The 20485-nt window shown below is 41.8% G+C and overlaps 1 protein-coding gene across 3 annotated transcripts in view; it reads right to left on the bottom strand.

Moving 5' to 3' along the window:
* Positions 1–7313: 7313 nt before the first annotated feature.
* Positions 7314–20485, bottom strand: part of ANKRD13A (ankyrin repeat domain 13A) — a 50291-nt gene continuing 37119 nt past the window's right edge. For all 3 annotated transcript variants that reach the window (XM_073672859.1, XM_073672853.1, XM_073672860.1), the window contains 6 exons: positions 18795–18925; positions 17053–17210; positions 12056–12166; positions 11795–11955; positions 10449–10516; positions 7314–9061 (listed from right to left, as the gene is read on the bottom strand). In XM_073672859.1, the coding sequence (XP_073528960.1) occupies positions 8866–9061; positions 10449–10516; positions 11795–11955; positions 12056–12166; positions 17053–17210; positions 18795–18925 (825 nt within the window). In that variant the 3' untranslated portion in view covers positions 7314–8865. The remainder of the gene's footprint in view (positions 9062–10448; positions 10517–11794; positions 11956–12055; positions 12167–17052; positions 17211–18794; positions 18926–20485) is intronic.

The raw sequence follows: 20485 nt of genomic DNA, 5'->3' as shown, positions 1-20485 counted from the left end.
GGGCTGTCACCCCCACTCGGGATGCTGACCCCACCGCACTTTTGGGGCTCAGCCAGGGCCTACACTCCCACGGGAGGCGCACCTGGCTTGAGGCAGAAAAGGGGATGCCACCCCAGACAGGGGCGCAGCCCCACTGCAAAAGGAACCCCCAGTGCTCAGGATGCTGTGCCTCTCCCATATAGGGGCGCACCAGCATAGGCCAACGCTGGAGCTGCCGTCCCCAGACAGGGGCGCAGGATCGACAGCCGTCGCCATCCACGTTCTTTCGCCTGCGACAGGCTTCCTCCATCAAGGACGGGAAACCAAACTGAGGCGAGAGGGAGGGCCACCCCCTTTTAAGCCTGTAGGTTTCCTGTCCTTGGTGGGCGGATTCCCTCTCTCGTGGTGCTGTCATGGTCGACCGATAAAAAGTAACTTTATTACTGATTTTAAAGATTCCATTTTAAAGGAGTGTATTTTAAGGAAATTATTCAGGGATTTCAGATTTATGATTGTCCTGAAACTTCCATCCGGTTTCGGAACCAAGAAGAGCGGGGAGTAGAAACCAAGACCCTTTTCAGCCTCCGGAACCTCAATCAGGACGTGCTTTCTTATTAGGGTTTGTACTTCCGAAACGAAGGCAGCCTGGCGTTCTGGGGAAGAACTGGAGGGAACAACCATGAATCTTTTATGAGGCAATGCTTTAAATTGAAATTTAAGACCATACTTAATCAGGCTTAAAATCCAATTACTATGAGAAATCTTGGGACAAAAAATGACAATCTCCCTCCCACCTGGGCTGATTGTGTATCCCCTGGCTTCTGCTCAATTTTTGGAGACGGACCAAAGAGTAGACCTCTACCTTTTCGACCTCTTTCGTCAGACTTGTCTTGCTCCCTGAAATATCTCTTCCGGAAAAATTTCCTCTTCCGGAACGATCTCTTAAAGGAGGGTAGAGGTACTGATGGAAACCCCCTCTTAGGGTCCCCAGCTTTCTCCAATAAGTCATCCATGGTCTGACCAAAGAGGTATTCTCCTTCGCACGGGATTGTGCACAGTCTGGATTTAGTCTGTAAATCCCCTGGCCAGCATTTAATCCACAAGGCTCGCCGAGCCGCATTTGACAGTGCTGCTGATTTTGCTGCCAACCTTACTGAGTCCACAGATGCATCCGCAAGAAAAGCTGCCGCCCCCTGAACCAGTGTAAGGGAAGAAATAATGTCTTTCCTAGAAGTCCCATCCTTCAACTGACTGTCTAGCTGTTCAAGCCACACCATCAGGGCTCTGGACGTGCAGGTAGCTGCTACTGTTGGTCTCAGTGCTCCCGCAGCTGTCTCCCATGCCCCTTTCAAGAAAGTATCCGCCCGTCTGTCTAAGGGGTCTCTCAATGCACCCATATCATCGAACGGGAGGGAAGTTCTTTTCGCTGCTTTGGTAACAGCAACATCCAGCTTGGGTGCTTTTAACCAGGAGGAACACATAGCATCCTCAAATGGATATTTCCTTTTAAAGGATGGAGGAACACTACCCTTCTTGTCAGGTTTCCTCCACTCCTTATCAATGAGGTCTTTCACCTTTGAATTTACCGGAAAGACCCTTCTTTTCTTTAGCCCCAGACCACCAAACATAACATCCTCAGCTGATTTCTCTGCCCTCGTGTCCACTATCCCCATTGTAGATCGGACGGCTTTTACTAGGGCATCGACCTCCTTCAGGGGAAAGCACTGTCTATCTGGCTCACTGTCAGAGGAAGAGAAGGCGGAGGAGGAGGCGACAGACAGTTCAGAGTCTGAACCCGGCTGGGTTTCTTGAGGAATATGCCCAGACTCTGAACCCTGCAATGCTTTGCCTATTTCTTCCCTTATTAAAGTTCTTAGGCCTAGGGAAAAATCTGGGGTTTCCTCCAACATCATTTTGCTAATACAAAGCTGGCATAACCTCTTGCTATATGAATCAGGGAGTGGACCGCTGCATAAGGCACATTCTCTGTGCTTGGATTTCGAGGAACATTTCTTGCTCTAAAAGAAAGTTATAGATAGAAAGAAGGAGGAAATATTAGTAGAACTTTCACAAAGATTCCACTCACCCCACAGAGCCTTCGGTACCGTAGAAGCAGAGGAATCAACATGCATGGCGAGGAATCACGCCGCACCGGACCGTAGTGACAGCTCTTCTACCTGAACGACCAGACCCTAGCCGGGAATGGCGCTGCACCACTAGTTGTGAGGGCTCCCCAGGGGGCTGCTCCTGCAGCAGATGTTGTTGCCTAGGTGACAGCTCTTGTGAAACTTCCATAATTACAGTGTAAGAATGGGCTGGGAAGCACCTCTGTATGTTACCAGACCCTTTATATACTGGCCATACCGGTACCATGTGTGGGTGTGTGCTCTTTTTTTTTTTTCCCCCAGGAGGGCGTTACCTGCTCCTTGATCTTCCTCCCCAGGTGGCCAGGTGGGTTCCAGGTGGGCTCCTCGCCGCCAGGACCTTAATCCCCCGGCTTTCAGCTGCTCGCGCGCAAAATACAAACGAGCTCCGCCCCTTCCGGTGACGTTACAGGGACTTCCTGCCCGGCGCACCGGAAGTCACGTCAGTAGGTCGCGCCCATCACGTGCCCCGCTGGCGCGACCTGGATCTCCTGCAAATTGTAGCGGGGGGGAGGAAGCCCGCTAGCGGCCCCACACCTGGCAGACATCTACCTCCCCGTGAGGTGATGTCGCGCTCGCCGCTATGCTCACGGAGGCGCCCCACTGAGCCCTACCGTGGCGTCTCCAGAGGACCGGGACGGACCGGCTCCAAGCACCTGCTGTGGCCCTCTCTGGGACAGGAGTCCATCTTCTGCAGGTAAGCCTGCGAGGTCTCCCATCATGGACAGGAAACCTAAACTGAGGCGGGAAGAGAGGGCCACCCTTTTTAACCTGTAGGTTTCCTGTCCTTGATGGGCGGATCCTCTCTCTCACGTCGTGCTGTCATGGGAGACCGAATAAATATTCCTTTAGAATCTTCACCCAGTACGCTTTTGTTTCCAAGGTAGCATCTTTCCTCTAACAGGGTGTACATTTTGACTGGCTCTGGCTTCCCTTAAGCCCCAGTCTCGGGCTTGTCGCTTCATTTCCACCACCCAATGACCTCCTTACAGACATCCTTAACATCTGTGGCACCAGAATGTTTAAGGTCATTTTCCAATCTGCATCTTTACTGTTACAATTTTATGGGGAGAAAATCTGCTGCTTTTAAACAGTTTAAGCAAAGTGGATATGATTTCAGAAAAACTCATCCCCACTTTGTGTTTAAAAATGCTATTGAACTATTAATCTTTTGGTTCAATTTTTCTCTATAGGAGTCTATGGGGAGCCTTAAAAAAATATTTAAAAAACACAGCTGCATTTTTAAGTGCAGAATCCCAGCACTTCTATACTAAAATAGCATGGCTTCAAATATGTACCAAAACACAAAAAAAGCAGCAAAAAAGCAATAATCAGAACCGATTGCTATTGCATATTGTGTTGTGGATACCTGCAGAAAAAAAGCAGAGGAAAAAACAAAAACATTTTTATATGTGGAAACATGGTTCAACAATTCACTTTTCTTTTTAACTCCTGTGGGAGATCATCATTGGTCTTCTTTTATGTAGGTTATCGTAAGGAAGTCCCCAATAAGTAAGGAGTTTCTGAACATGCACAGCTTTTAACCTTATACATGCTCTGGAAAAGAAAAAAAAATACTAGAGAAATAACGAGCATGCATATAAGTTCTGAGGGTTCTGCATGGAAAAGCTGTATCTTCACATCAGTAAAGGAAACCAACCACCTGACAAACCGCTAGGTAGCATGAATCACTTTAAATATCAGTCCGGGGATTATAGTCGGAGAAGAGACTAGACCGGTCATCGGCTGGCTTTTCCAGCACCACTATAGGCAACAGGTGTTGCAGAGACGCCGCTCCACTTACCGCCGTGGCACTGGTCCGGCATCTTCCGCTCCTCCCTCCTGCTCCGTCGTGTTTACCTGGGGTGCACGCACCGCGCGCATATCCCCGGGCACTGTTCTTAGGATACGCGTGCTCCCTGTTTCTTAAAGGGGCCGCACGCGCAGTCCTAAAATGGCCGGAGGACATCTGCTATATAAGGCACCTCCTTTAAAATGGAGGTGCCTGTGCAATGTTGTAGTTTGTTTTTCTAACACACTCTCCAGCCCTCAGGTCCCATGGCTTGCCCGCCAGCCTGTCTGCCTACCAGCCGTGCTCATCTGCCAGACCATCCGCCGTGCCTGTCCGCTTCGGCTGCCAATCCCATGGGGGTTGCCTGCTCTGAAAAGGTCGGTCCCAGAGTGGCACCTGGTCCACCTTCCCGGTCCCTCCTTGGCTCATGGAGACGACTAAGCCGCCGTGTAGCCAGGGCCGGTCCGGGTAGGCTTAGTTACGCTCCTCTGGCTTAACACCACAAAATGCTTTTACAACTAAAATCATATTGCTAGATCTTCTCCAATGTATCTACTGCAACGAACTAGCAATGCTGCTCCCACAAAAGACTAAAAAGAGGAAAATTACGTCCCTCTCTAGAGCTTGGTAGTCATGATTAACTTCCATGTTGAGGGGGTGGCAGTACCGATAGCACAGCAACAGTAGGTCATTTGCTGTAAAGAAGGTGATTAAACTGGATATGCAAAGCTGTACTGAATGGAAATAATGGCAGCATGGAGGCTGTCATTCTATTGTAAAATCACTGAGAAGGTATGTCGTAAGTAAGTGTCATGGAGTCTATGACACAACAGTAAGCGATTTGCTATTGATTTGTCTAGAGCTCTTCTAGAGTGTGGTTTCAGATATCCAAACTGGTGCTGACCAGCCTTGAGGGCTCTAAGTGCACCACACTGGTAGTCAAAGCACGTTTTTTATTGACGTTACTTTCGGGATCACATTGGATTTGTAAGATCATTTATTTTAGAGGGAAGCTATAATCAGAAAATGACATGGATTAATATCAGGTTTTTATGTTACATGCATTTAAACATTTTACATTTTTTATTCATATCACAATTATTGAAAAAAAAAAAAAATAGGTAATCTTGCAATTTTCACACTGACCACTGGGGCTTACTTGGAAGATTACTTCCAGTCCTTTCTTTTCAGTAGAGAAATGATTACCATGACAGGTAACTATTGATGAGAGAGCGTGCTCGGATAAGGTGTTCTCTGAGTATCTTGGGCATGCTCTGTCAATATGTTCGAGTTCCTGAGGCTGAATGTTTTGCAACAATAGAAAGATGCAACACATTCAGGGATTTCCGATCAAACAGGCAATCCCTACATGTGTTGCATCTGTCTACCGCTGCAAAACAGGCAGCCACAGGAACTCAAACATATTAGCAGAGCATGCCCAAGATACTCAGATAATACCTGATCCGAACACGCTCGCTCATCACTACAGATAGTGCCTCTATACACCGCTGATAACACAGGATCCACCAATCACAATAGGTGATGTCACATCTGACCCTGTTCACCTTCCCTTCCCAATGACCTTTAAACACAATCATTACATGCTTCAATACAAAAGATGGGGCTGAGGGCTGTTCATTGAGGTTATGTACATGTAAAAAGAACACTTCTACTCACCTCTGTTGCCATTCCAGCAGGAAATTAAAGCTGTGGCTGCTCCCACTTTCCCTGGAATCTGATTTGTCTGAAGGAGAGGAGAGCGAAGCCAGCGCTGATTGGCCGCAGGGATCGCATGACATTGGTATCCCAGGAGAGCCAGTGCCGACACTGCTGGAACAGCGCAGGCACTGAAGGTGTTACTTTACCGGGGAGAAGAGGGATTCAGAAAAGGTTGTCAGTCAGTAGTGGACAACACCTTTAAAAAAGGTAGACCCAAGTGTATTCAGCATTATTTTCTGTCAGAGAACAGAGCTGTCAGATCTAAATCTGATGAAGACGATCTAAAAAAATAATGCAAAAGTGGCCTAATGTGAATGTGACCCATGTATAAGTTTTAATTAAAAGATGACAAAAAACAACAGGTTACAAAGCCTATAGTTAGTAGAATAGACAGAGTGTGGCTGTCAGCTAGGGTATTTATTGTGAACAGGCCATACAGACTCTTAAAACATTCACAAGGCATCCCCAACACCGTGGCAGTCAGTCTCCAGCATAAAGCCACGTTCACACGTTCAGTATTTGGTCAGTATTTTATATCAGTATTTGTAAGCCAAAATCTGGAGTGGAGAAATCAGAGGAAAAAAGTATAATAGAAACATGTCACCGCTTCTGTATTTATCACCCACTCCAGGTTTTGGCTTATAAATACCAATTTAAAATACTGACCAAATACTGAACGTGTCCTAATTCTTCTTCACTCCACTTATATTCCACAAGGAAAAAACCTGACTGAGCAATAAGGAAGCATCACTAGCAGAGATTATATGTAGGTATGGCTACCACCTGCTCGTTGTGCTTCTTACAGATACTATAAAACATCCGAAAACCCTAAACAAGTTGACAATATTCAAATGATTAGAATATCATGCTCGCCTTCTGAATCTTACCCTGTAAAAAAAATGTAAATAAAAAAAAAAAGGATTTGCAGAAAAAAAAAAAAAAAAAAAAAGAATAAAAATATGTTGTGTTCTGCTTTATTCATACCGCGTGCACTCAATATACAACACAACAGAAGCCCTGGACATTTCATCTCCTCCGCTGACAACAGCAGGCTTCACAGCTTCTTTCCTGCATGGGAAACTAACCCACGGCCAGAAATATCTGGGCTGAATTAATCAGCAGTAAATCGTTTGCATATATTTATAGATTAAGAAACATATGAGTTACGTTACTTTCAAAAAACTAAATCCTGCAGCAATATAAAGTCATATATACACACCACATATTCAAATACAAGAAAATATAGAAAAGCGTTTGGAAGAAACGGTATATTTTAATTTATTTTTAAGCCATGGAGTGATCATATATTACATATAATGGATTAAAGATTATTTAGATTTAATGTCATAGAATACAAAAATGACCAAAATTTGTCTGTAAAAATAGTGGTGGAAATATGTGACGTTTGTTCTTTTGGCCTGGCAGTCACAATAATGTAACATTCAGTACTGTATGTACACCACAATAGCTTTGCTCTAGCAAAGTTATTACAAAACTAAATGTCTTAATAGTTCAGAAACATGTCACAGCTTTCACCAAGGTCATCAACGTAAAAATGAGAAAATTTGGCTCGTGAAACCCCAGTGAGTCTTGTTGCCATTCAATAGTCCTAAAAACAGACTCCAATCATCCTATTATTTTACAATGCTAAAACCCATCAGTTATTGGCAGGCTTGAAGATATTTAGAAGGTTAATATACAAATCCCTTATTTAATTTTAACCCATCCCATTTTTTTTTTTTTTTTTTTTTTTTTGTTTCCTACTCCTATGTGGGGGGACACGCAAGACATGGCTGACATTTTCTGGGTTGGAAACATACAGTATATATAAACTAATACTAATAAATAAATGTAACTGGCTGCTACAATGTAGAAACCATACTGTAACAGTGGCTAGAGGGAGGCTATGGCACTTACCACATTACATATACTGTAATTTTTCATTTTATATTGGACTTTTCCTTTATGCTTCTGCCCTATGTGGAAAGCTGCATATTTTATTTATTTATTTTATTTTTTTTTTTAAGAGGAAAAAAATAAAATAATCAAGAGATTAGTGACATCTTTTTAAAACTTCAAAATTGTGATGAAAATATCTTGTCTATAGCACCAGAGTCAAAGGCAACTGTAGTCGTCCACTTCATTTATTAGCTGGTAGAGCCTTTTGGGATCAGTAATGCATCAGGACTAAAGAAGACAAATCTGTTATCGATCAGTTTGGTAAAAAAAAAAAAGACTATATTGTCCCGGATTCTTTAAGTGAACCGCCATGTTGAAAATGTTATCTGATCTGTAGGCAGGATGTTATTATAGAGCAGATCAGATTAGATTTTTGTGGGAAATGTTTCACTAACACTTGCACTTTATTCACTTAAATCCCTGGTGTTTATATGTGTAAGAGTCCAGTGGGCGGTCCTACTAGTGATTGACAGTCTTCCCTGTATGACTATACATGCAGAGACAGCTGTTAATCACTACAAGGACCGCCCACTGGACTAGTATGTATACCAACAACAGGGACTTCATTAAAAAAAAATAAAAAAATTACACTGGATCTTTTCATCATTCTGCTCAGCTTCTCCTCCTTTATACAGTGCTGTCCACCAATCAGACTGCATGTACGTGCTCTTCCCTTTAAATAAAGCCTAGGTGAGCTGACCTGGAAATGTTTTTGATCCACTGTTACAAATTAGTTTTGTTCTATAATTTTATTTCTATACAGCACTTAAATACACTCTATAAATCATCCACGATGCAGTAGCTACTGATGCCAACTTCTGGTCACCTCTAGTTCAATAAAAAGACGCACCAGGTATACAGTATTTACATGCCAGTGCCCCCCACATGGGGTCTACACTGCTCTGCATTCACTTTAAATCAAAAAAGGACACTTCTGCTGTACTGCTTCCTGAAAAAGAGAAAACCTGTAAAACAATTTATTCCATTTACATCCTGAATTCAGCTCTTTAGCAATGGTTGTTCATTACAAACTGCCTGTTCGACTACAAAGAAATCAGAAAGGAGGAGGCAGAGTCCCTGGTTTGAAACAGAAAAAAAAATAGACATCAGAAGTATCAAAAATGTACAGTTCTTTGGTGGATACAGAGTCTGTGGGTGACTTTTAGCCCCCCCCACTCATGGCATCTTCACTGCTGGCATTAGAAAAGTGAAGGCTAGACCCGTATCATAAGAGGTTCACAAGCCAGTTTCATTTTTTGTAATTTGTACAGTTTATTTCTCTAAAAGCGAGAGACGTAGAATCTCCGCCAGCTCAGCCTCTTCTTGTAGACGCATTTTTTCCTGTTCTTCTTGTTCCTTGGCAGAGAGTTCCATAGCAACTTGTAAGTCTTTGTCGAAGCTCTGAGAATGGCTGCTAAGACTTGAGTGGGCACTTTGAGAGTTGGCAAGAATGCTTTCCTGCAGAGCCCTGGTGAATAAAGATAATTGTATTACTTCTCATTTTTTTGTAAATGTGAGCCTTTATAAAAGAGGTAAAATATAAGATACTGCGTGTGGATATACAGGTGACTCTCACTAAATTAGATCATCAAAACGTTAATTTATTTAAATTCTTCAATACAAAAAGTGAAACTCATTATATAGAGTCATTACAAACAGAGTGATCTATTTCAAGTGTTTATTTCTGTTAATGTTGATGATTATGGCTTACAGCCAATGAAAACACAAAAGTCATTATCTCAGTAAATTTGAATAATTAACAAAAAATACCTGCAAAGACTTCCTAAGCATTTAAAAAGGTCCCTTAGTCTGTTTCCGTAGGCTCCACAATCATGGGGAAGACTGCTGACTTGACAGATGTCCAGAAGGCAGTCATTGACACACTCCACAAGATCCCAGAGTTCCAATTTTCATTTGGAAATCAAGGTCCCAGAGTCTGGAGGAAGAGTGGAGAGTCCAATATCCAAGCTGCTTGAGGTCTAGTGTGAGGTTTCCACAATCAGTGATGGTTTGGGGAGCCATGTCATCTGCTGGTGTAGGTCCACGGTGTTTCATCAAGACCAAAGTCAGCGCAGCCGTCTACCAGGAAATTTTAGAGCACTTCATGCTTCCCTCTACCGACAAGCTTATTGGAGATGGAAATTGCATTCTCCAGCAGGACTTGGCACCTGTCCACACTGCCAAAAGTACCAATACCTGGTTTAAAAACAACAGTATCACTGTGCTTGATTGGCCAGCAAACTAGCCTGACCATAACCCCATAGAGAATCTAAGGGGTATTGTCAATCTAAGGGGTATTGTCAAGAGGAAGATGAGAGACACCAGTCCCAACAATGCAGACGAGCTGAAGGCTGCTATAAAAGCAACCTGGGCTTCCATAACACCTCAGCAGTGCCACAGGCTGATCGCCTCCATGCCACGCTGCATTGATGCAGTAATTGATACAAAAGGAACCCCAACCATGTATTGAGTGCATTTACTGAACATACATTTCGGATTTTAAAAACATTTTTCAAGCTGTTGTTATAAAGTATTCTAATTTACTGAGATAATGACTTTTGTGTTTTCATTGGCTGTAAGCCATAATCATCAACATTAACAGAAATAAACACTTGAAATAGATCACTCTGTAATGACTATATAATATATGAGTTTCACTTTTTGTATTTAATCTTTTTGATGATATTCTAATTTAGTGAGATGCACCTGAAAAACAGATATAAAAAGTGTATACATGTCCACTGCAAGAGTTGGAAACCCAGCAGTCAGTACCAGCCTAGAACACATTTTTGACCTATCCTTTTGTAGAAAAATTACTTTACGACAAACTTACAGGCGATTGTTGATTAGTTTACCTTTCATACTGAGCATCAAACACCTGATTTGTAGAAATACTTCCATTTGAAAAGCTTGGCGACATTTGCTACCGGAACAAAAGAGAAGGAGTATTAATATACTTCATGAAGTAATGGTGTTTTAGAGAAAACAATGGTTACAAAGTACAGTTAAGAAAAAAGATCTGCGCTGCCCTTTTAAGGCGTCCCAGACTGGTCCTCCCTGGCAGCCAGACCAAGGCAGTCTTATCAGATCTTGACCATACTTCAGTGCTTCTGGTGCACAGTTCTTTAAGGCTACGTTCCCATGAGGAGTATTTTTTTTAAGTTTTTGAGTCTGCAAATTAGGTTGCTTGCATTTTTCATTGACTTGGACTGCGTTTTTTTACATAAGTTTTTATCGTGTTTTTGACTTGAATGTCATGTTTTAAATATAGCTACTTTGATTTTCATACATCTTGGTATTTAGCTTTGAGAAAACTTTATTGACACAGTCATGTGCGGATTACATGCGTTTTTAACCAGCAGATTTTCCGAACCTAACTCCGCATACCGGCAAGAAGAAGAAAAAAAAAAAAAAAAAAAAAAAAAACCCCAACAAGTTTCAGAGAACAAACACTTTTTGGTGCAGCGAAAACAGTCAAAAGCTCACCAAAAACTTATTGTGCTAGAGAAGCACAGCCATTCAAATTTTTATCCTCTTAGTATATTGCAGTCATCATATTCTATAGCACTGTTTACTTACAATTGCTCATTTTGCCTTTCTACCCAGTTAATTCTTCTCTTTTCCATTAGGTCTGTGACATCATGTGGTTTAAAACTGACTAGCTGAATTCTATTAAGCTCTATGTAGAAACAGGTCTCTTTTCCCTGCATGAGTCAGCATTACAACTACAATTCTACATAACTGCAAAATCCCTGGCAGGAAAGGGGAGCGGAGTAGTGGGGTCAGGAGTTGAAGAGGGGAATGACTCTTGCAGGGAAAAGACTTCCTGTTTGTACATAGAGCTTAGAAGCATTCAGCTAGTCAGTTTTTAATCACATGAGGTCATAGACCTAATGGAAATCAGAAGAAATAACTGGGTAGAAAGTCAAAAGGAGCAATTGTAAATACACTGTGCTATATAATATGACGATTGCAATATATTAAGAGGATAAAAACTTTAATGGGAGGAGTGCTTCTTTAACTTTGTTATCTTCATGGCCCTTTTGTATCCAGCTACCTTTTTACTGGATTTGATTGAAACAAATATGGCCAATTTGAACTTTCTTTTTGAGTAATATGAAGGAAATTAAATTCACCTTGAATCGATTTGCTCATTTCTACTTTTTACAATATTTTCACTGGATGCATATGTAAAGCTGACCTGATTTCCACTGGACTCTAGAAGACTTTGCTGAATAGCAAACTGCATGATTTCATCATCTTCATCACGGATATGAAGGCTCCTTCCATTTTCCTGAATATGGTAGGACGGTGGAATCTCAAAGACAGATTGATCTACTTCAAATTTTGGAGCAGCAGTGGCTAAAAGAAAGAAGAGAAGGACCAGTGTATGAAATATGACCAAAATATATACAAAAAAATAAATAAATTTACAGTATGTAGAAAGTTATCAGCTATGAACCTTCATCTGGCGTTCCACTTGGAGTACTCGGAGAACTCTCTTCTGCCGTGAAGCAGGTGTTCACATTTCCAAATGTAATTCTTGCATTAAGCACATGAAATAATGGGATTTCTGTAGGAAGAAACATGGACTTTAAAAGGGAACCTGTTACTTCCAGAAACACAATGTACCTACAGATATAGGAGTAATCTGCAGGTAATTAGCGTTAAAGCCCTGTGTAGCTGGCTCTCTCAATTATACCTAATTTGTATGGTATACAAGAACCCCTAGTTTACTCCACAAAATGGGAATTAGGCCCAATTCACGGTGTCAGACGTGTGGTAAGGATGAAGCTCATTTATTGCACATGCTATGGGAATGCACAAGAATTGGAGTATTTTGGAAATAGGTGGTATCTCTGATAGAACTTTGGTTAGATCCAAGAGTGTGTATTTTGGGTATACTAGAAGAGGGGATGGACCTCGTGATCACGATAGTGATCGGTATGCTCCATATTTTATTCCAAGCTCGCAAATTACTTGCCTTACACTAGGTAGATTCCAGTCCCCCTACTACTGCAGAGTTTTAATAAAATAAATATAATAAGACTTAAAAAAAAGCAGTGTATCAAAAAAGAAATGCACTGCACAAATTCGAAAAAAATGGATGGATACTCTAGGGTTGCCTTCTAGTATGTTAGTAAGGCCACGGCCCCACTGTCAGTATTTGGTCAGTATTTTTTCTCAGGAGTGGGAGCCAAAACCAGGTGAGGAACAATCAGAGAAAAGGTATAATAGAAACAAGTCACCAATTCTGCATTTATCACCCACTCCTGGGAAAAAAATACTGACCGGATACTGATAGCGGGGCCGTGGCATTAGAGAAGGGATGATACATCATAAAAGCACTGAAAACATCTGTATCTAAATGAAAACTGATAGAGGTTGCATTTGGCTTTTGACCCGAAACACATACTAATGGGATGGGGGGGTTGTCAATTTACCTTTGCCTAAAAATAGAAAATACTGTTATTTATTATTTCGAGTTTGAGAATAGGCTTAACTGTGTTCACATAAGAAATATGCAACTTTCAAATTGTGTTATATGGATAACGCCTTATATTGTATTTCTTTTTAGTGTTTGTGCTTTGTTCCCTTTTGGAAAATGGAAAATGTAATGCAGTGGTTTTTTTTCCAATAAAATTTCTCTGATTTCAAAAAATCTGATTTATCAAAATATAGAATACATACAGTAGATACGGTAAAAAAAAAATAATATAGTCATTTTGGTCACCTCATCCTGGAAAAACAAACAAACCACGTATGAAGAATATTCTACAATAAATCACATGTGCCCTGGTTGTCAGGTTTCCAGGCACAGCGTAACCCGACTCCCAGCTGCAAGAGAGAAGGCTTCAGTGCCAGTGTCCCTCTGCAGCTGTGCTGACAGGCAGGCCCCCTGCAGTGATCCTTTCCTTTGTCCACTAACATGTGCTGTTTTGTTAGGGTACTATATTTCAATACAGAGTTGTGGAAGATCTATATCTCCCAGCTCTTCACAAAATGGATATTCTAGCTCAGGGGGAGATAGCGAATGCCAGACTGCATCCCAGCCCAATCTAGCGTGCAGGGATGAGGAGATACACGTCCCAGCCTTTTGGAACCTCCTAGGACAAGTGTGTTTGGTATCAACACAAAGCAGGGGCCCGGCTGGGTCCGTTGACACCAGAACCGGTTCCCTGGGACCTTCCAGTAAGTAGGTATGGCCCACTTTAGCTCTTGGAGTCTCTCAGCTAAGCAGGGGTGGAGACTTGGGCTTGCGCCAGGGGGGCGGTAGTGGGAGCTCCCAGAGATTTTGAAAGTCTCTCTAGCTAAAGCCTATTGTCTTTTCCTGGGGAAGCTGGTGACATCAAGACGTGGGAGAAGTCCAGCAACCAAGCAGGGCCCACATACCTTACCCATGTGGCCGCCCATCCCCCCGAGCCATGCTTTCCATCTACTGGTAAATGACTTTAAGATCGGTTATGATTGATGTACCATGCTTTTGTATTTGTAACTCTGACCACTGTATACGTATAACCCTGATGTACATAGTAGATTGTTTAGTGAGCCCTTATGGCGATTAAATATATAATTTAATCTTGGGCTGTTCTTGTATCTTGATCCACGAACCCTACGTCTGTTGTTCGGTCCAACGAATGTGCTACCGAGCTGGTTTCTAGCCCGATATATGTCTATTATATCAAATAGAAACTAGTGGCAGCTCTATCCAGGCCAACAAGGCTCTGCTTCACTGGAGTAGTGAGAGAACCTCTCAGCCTGTCAGGGGTGTGAGAGTGTGGGGCCACGTCAGCATCTGAGTTGACCACCTAGTCCCACTCCCTGGTACCTCTCTGTACACGTGTGAACAGGAGGTGACTGTATAGAACTGTGCCAATATGACCTTACGCGTCCTTGAGGGGGTTGCGGAACGTCACGTTGGTGCAAAAGGTAAATCCGCATCACGTACTCTGTCTGGCGTAGTGTGAGTCAGGCGGGTGGCGGAGTGGGGATCCACCGGAAGAAGCGGCGACAGCGAGATTTTGTGGCCCCCCTGGTGCAGTTTCTTCACACCACGCAATAAAAAAAGCTTTTAAAAAAACGCATGTTCCCCAAGTTGGTAGCAGTAAAAATATTGGCTCACCATGCAAAAAAACAAAACAAAAAAACAAGACATACCTTTTTTTTACAAAAATTCTACATTTTCTTTTTTTTCATCACTTAAGTAGAAATAAAATCAATCAATTCAAGTTTGATATCACTGTAATTGAATTCAAAACTACATCTCCCACAAAACCTCATACATCTATGCCAACATGAAAATAATCATAAAAAAAAAAAAGTTAGAAAAGTTATGGGTCTTGGATAAAGGCGGTAAAAAGCACAAAAATGAATTGTTTTTTGTTCCCCTTCTTCCCAGAGCCATAACTTTATTTTTCCGTCAATATGGCCATGTGAGGGCTTATTTTTTTTGCGGGACGAGTTGTACTTTTGAACGACACCATTGACTTTACCATACAGTGTACTGGAAAACGGGAAAAAAAAAATCCAAGTGCGGTGAAATTGCAAAAAAAAAAAAAAATTCAAATCCACAATGGTTGTTTTTTTTGTAGTTTACCATGTTCACTAAATGCTAAAACTGACCTGCCAATATTATTTTCCAGGTCAGTACGAGTATGCAGATACCAAACATGTATAGTTTTTTTTTTTTTTTAAGTGGTGAAAATCCACAACTTCCCCTCCCCACCCAGAAATTAGTAAGGGATCTGGTGAGGGCTTATTTTTTTGCACCCTGAGCTGAAGTTTTTATTGGTACCATTCTGGGGTAGATACGATGTTTGGATTACAGTAAAATACAACAGGCAATGTTGCGGAGGCCAAAAAAACAATTCTGGAGTGTAGATTTTTTTTTTTTTCGTGACGCAGTTTACCAAATCGGATTCATTTTATATTTTGATACATCAGACATTTTTGAATGCAGCAATACCAAATACGTGTATTTTATTATTTATTTTTTGTAATTGTTTTATTTTCAATTGGGAAAAAGGGGGGATGGTTTGAAATTCTATTAAATATTTAAAAAACTTTTCTTTTTTTTTTTTTTTTTTTTTTTAACTTGAGACTTGAAGCTGCGATCATCCGATCGCCTGCGCTACAGATGTATCAGAAATCGTCATCCTATCAACAGCCACGAGCCAGCCTTCACAAGAGATTTACAATGACAGGCACGGGGGTCTTCTGCAGACACCCGGCTGTCATGACAACACATCGGCGCCCTGTGAGCTCGTGACAGATCAATGTGCAGGGAAAGATGCGGGCTCAACGCTGGAGCCCACATCAAATGCAGGTACACTACCTTAGACGTATATATACGTCCAAGGTCGTGAAGAGGTTAAAGGACAAAGATAGTCCGTTGTAAAATTCATGTTAAGCAGTCCCTAGTGTTTACAGGGTTGTCCGAACTGTAAAGAAATGTTATAAATTGTAGCGAAATATTGAAAATAATAAAATCAGGCATATCCACTTTTTAACACATGTGGATCAGCGCAGGCTACTCCAGTGATCTACGTTATTGGACATGTCTCTGACTACATGCTGTCCCAGTCACCTGACCACTGCAGGCAATCACAGGACTCAGTGGTAAGGTGAGGAGAGAATGGGAAGTCATGGCTTCTGGTCCCGCCACAAACTAAAGTGGCCCACGTTGGATCAACAAGGATTACAGGTGGTGACCATACCGGATTTTGTTTAATAAATTCCTGCAGTAGCTTGCAAAATTTCTCTACAGATAGGACAATCTATTTCAAGGGAACCTGTCACCAGAAATAACACTATTAACCTGCAGATATGTGGTCAATCTGCAGGTTAAAAGTGTTCTTATGCTGCCCGGCGTCTGCATGCAGCCGAATGTAGCGGGGAGAAAATGAACTTTATAAGCTCTTCGGCCCCGACTGACGGGCAGGGGGCGCGATTACAGAGGCAGCTCTGTATACTCAGGGTGGTGACTGAACCTTCGCTCCCCGTGACCAAATCCGAATGCTGGCAGGGAGAGTAAAAGTTCATTTTTCTCCCGGCTGCATTCGGCTGCATGCAGGTGCCGGGCAGAATAATAACACTGTTAACCTGCACATTAACAGCGTCATTTCTGGTGACAGGTTCCCTTTAACAACCGCAGCATCAAAACAGTGACCGATCCATTTTAGAATACTAATAATGGAAAGGGATTAGTGATCCTGATAATATATTTAAGAACAGGAAGATTGCGTAGGTTGGATAACAATTGTACCAAATGCTCTGCTGTTAGAGGTGGCATTTGTGTGTTTTTAGCCTCTGAGTGGAAACAGCAATATTCACATTTATCAACAAACTATAAATCTTGAAAATCATGTAGAATTAGAGAAAAGTATATTTGAATGCAGAGTTTTTCCTTACACAATAATTGCACTTTACTAACATTACATATAGTACATAAAGTCGCACCTATTTTTACTGGAAAGCCAGGAGGGAATTGTAGTGTTATAAAGTCCCGCAGATGAGCAAAGTGAGAACTTGTCCGAGCCATTAGATCAATGATGGGAGTGACTTGCTCAACTAGCGAGAGAGGGAAATCTTCGCACATCCACAGAGTGCCTTTAAATCTGTTAATAAGTCACAGGTTTTCTACTGAATATACTGAGGAGAATGAAAAGCACTCACACATTATATACATTTTATATACAGTCATGGCCAAAAGTGTTGCCACCCTTGAAATTGTTGCAGAAAATGAAGTCTTTCTCACAGAAAATTATTACAATTCCACGTTTTGTTATACACGTTTATTTCCTGTGTGTGTGTAATGGAACACAAAAAAAAGAGGCAAATTGGTCCTCATTTCAGAAAAAAACCACAAAAATGGGCCGGACAAAATTGTTGGCACCCTCAACTTAATATTTAGTTGCAAACCCTCTGGAATAAATAACTACAATCAATCGCTTCCTATAACCATCAACAAGCTTCTTACACCTCTCAATTGGAATTTTGGACCACTTAAATTGCAAACTGCTCCAGGTCCCTGATATTTTAAGGGTGCCTTCGCCCAACAGCAATTTTAAGATCTGTCCACAGATGGTCAATGGGATTTACATTTGGACTCATTGCTGGCCAAAAGGGTAGAACAAAACATGTGTAATTGCAATAATTTTCTGGGAGAAATACTTTGTTTCTGGAACAATTTCGGCCATGACTGTATATTTGTGTATACACACATAAATTAGCGGTAAGACATGCCTCAGGCCACAACATAAAGGACCCTTGCTGCACATACAGGACTATAGCCTGTCACACCTTCGTTTCCTCTACCCAACAGCTAAACACGGTAATCCCCAGTATAGTGTACAGGTTGTGGCCACATTCTGCTATTTCATTGACTAACTGGACATACAATATCCACTATCCATAGCGAATTCAGACCGTTACATTCTTCAAATCTCCAATTTATATGATTTCTAAAGCCCCTGACGAAAACCCATGTGGGTTGAAACGTTGGGCAGGAGCCTCTTTTTGCATTCGGATTTCGCTGTATGTACATCAATAAAAGGACATAAAAAGAACCCTTGACCTCTGTGTAAATGTTATTTTGAGGGCCAGAACCTTATCTTTATTTAATGCCTCAGTCAACGACACTATGAATATCCTTGTATGAAGTATTAGGTGTAAATTTACAATATAGACACATACATGTAGATTCTGATATATTGTGAAAAATCATCAGCATAAGAGTAGGTTCACACAAGAGTAGAAAAAAAAAAAAGTTCAGTTTCATCCAGAAAAAGATGATTATTTTCTCCCTTATCATCCGGGTGCAATCAGTTTTTTACAGCAGCAGCTATTAATCACTTACAAGCCCACTTACAGTTTCCTATGCTATAGAACTGCAATGTATCGATAAAAAATGGGTGCTATACTGTCGCTCTGTACGGCATCCAATTTTTTTTGGGTACCAATAGACTTGAATGGGCGAGTCTCATACAACTTATGGGAGAAACTAGTGCATGCTACGATATTTTTTCACACGCAGATTTGGTCAGGGAAAGAAAAATAAACATCAATCATTTGCACTGTCCTATTGGATAACATTGGTCCAAGTGCGGTCGGTTTTTCATAAACGGCAATTGGGCTGAAAATACAATCGTAAGAAGGGGTCCTCACAGAAAGGATGCAAATCTTCATTCACACCTACTCACTTCTGGGTCCTTATGGCCAGATCCTTAGGTCTTCCAATGTCCCGGTTTTTAAGGTCAAAATCAGGATTGAAGTATTCCTCTGGAGTGATAGCTGTCGGATTGTTGGCTGTTGCAAACTCAGTGGTAAGATCCTGAAAGACGGCAGTAATACAAGTACATTGAGAAGGTATACCGGAGACAAAACCAACAAGCGCTTGAGCACTGTTCCCTTTAGGCCATATTGGTATTAAAAGGCCGTGTGTGCCATGACTAGAATATTGCCACCGTTCTTCTCCTATGAAACCCTGCGTTGCAAGTCTGGTACATAACATGCTTTATTTCCTTCCAACCCCCACCCTCTTTCCTCCCTGGTCCATTAACTGAATGTAATATAACAAGAGGAGATTCTGTTACAGGAGAAGCCGGTCCTATACCCTGCTTCTCCCAAGTAATGATTCACTCACTCATTTGGAAGCCTAATGACAGCGACAGTCCATGAGTAATGAGATCCTGTACATCAGGGGTGGGGAACCTCAGTGACCTTTTATTCGGCCCCCGGCAGATTCCCAGGGACTATAGTGCTTGGGCCAGCAGCTGTATTTTAATGGCCGCCAGCCCTTTAATTTCTTCTTGCATTGTGAGCACACGCAAGCAGTGTTCAACTACTGAACGCTGAGGCGCATGTAATGAAAGACTATGTCCTGACACCAGTGCCAGGACCGCATTATTTGTACAGCCCCAAAAGGGTGGTACAAATATCAAAATGGCCCTTGGAAGAAGAAAGGTTCCCCTCCCTGCTGTACATGTAACATTAATATTTGGGCAGGGTCTTTTATAGTTAGAAAGCAAAACATCATTGCTCTCATTGATTCGTTGTGTTAACAGGACTTAAGCCAACGAGAACCATGGCAGCCTATACGCACTGAGCAATCTATTACAGATCGTTTCGTGATCATAGTTTACTTTGGTCTTCCTCCGTAAACAGGCTATTAAACGACCGCTGATTGGTAAAAGTTTACAGATCGGAGGGCGAATCATGCAGACGGTCGGTCAATGAACACAAACCCCAAGAAAAGCAGCTGAAGCTTCCAGAACAAGACTTTAATCTATTTAGAACTACATGCCATGGACAATACATGGTCCTGCTAGTTAAAACTGCGCCATCGAGAAATTATAACATTATTTTGTTAGCCTAAGAAATAAAATTGTAAAAAAGTTCTGTTCAAAAGACCACGCAGTAAATTGATAACTGGAGCGTTTTAGGTCTAAATGAAAAGATCATTTTAGCAAAGAAAGTCTCAGGCAAAAATACCCAACTGGAGATGGCAAATCAAATAGAGGATTTTGAGCAGCTAAAACTGCTTTAATTTTACCCCCTCAAACCCACCAATCTAGTGCAGACCCTTCAATGTTGGCTCCAGTCTTTGTTTACATGTGGCCAGCATGTGAATACTGCAGCCAACCAGTGGCTGTCACATCACGTGTTACTTTCATCATGGCTGGTCCACTGAGCAGTGATGGGCACAGTATGCAACGATTGGCTGCAGCACTCACATGCCATCTGAATGTAAATAAAGACTGGAGTCATTAGGGGAAAAGATGATGAGCGTAGTAGTTTTTGATCTTTTAAATAAAACATCCTCAATAGTTTGTAAAAAAATTTTTTTACATTCGATTACCCCTTTAATGTGCAGGAAATTTTGCTTTGAGAT

This window comes from Phyllobates terribilis, unplaced genomic scaffold (assembly GCF_046119375.1).
Source record: "Phyllobates terribilis strain yellow unplaced genomic scaffold, ASM4611937v1 Scaffold_1__5_contigs__length_1240528914, whole genome shotgun sequence".
NCBI lineage: Eukaryota > Metazoa > Chordata > Amphibia > Anura > Dendrobatidae > Phyllobates > Phyllobates terribilis.
This window is presented reverse-complemented; position numbering and strand designations above follow the sequence as displayed.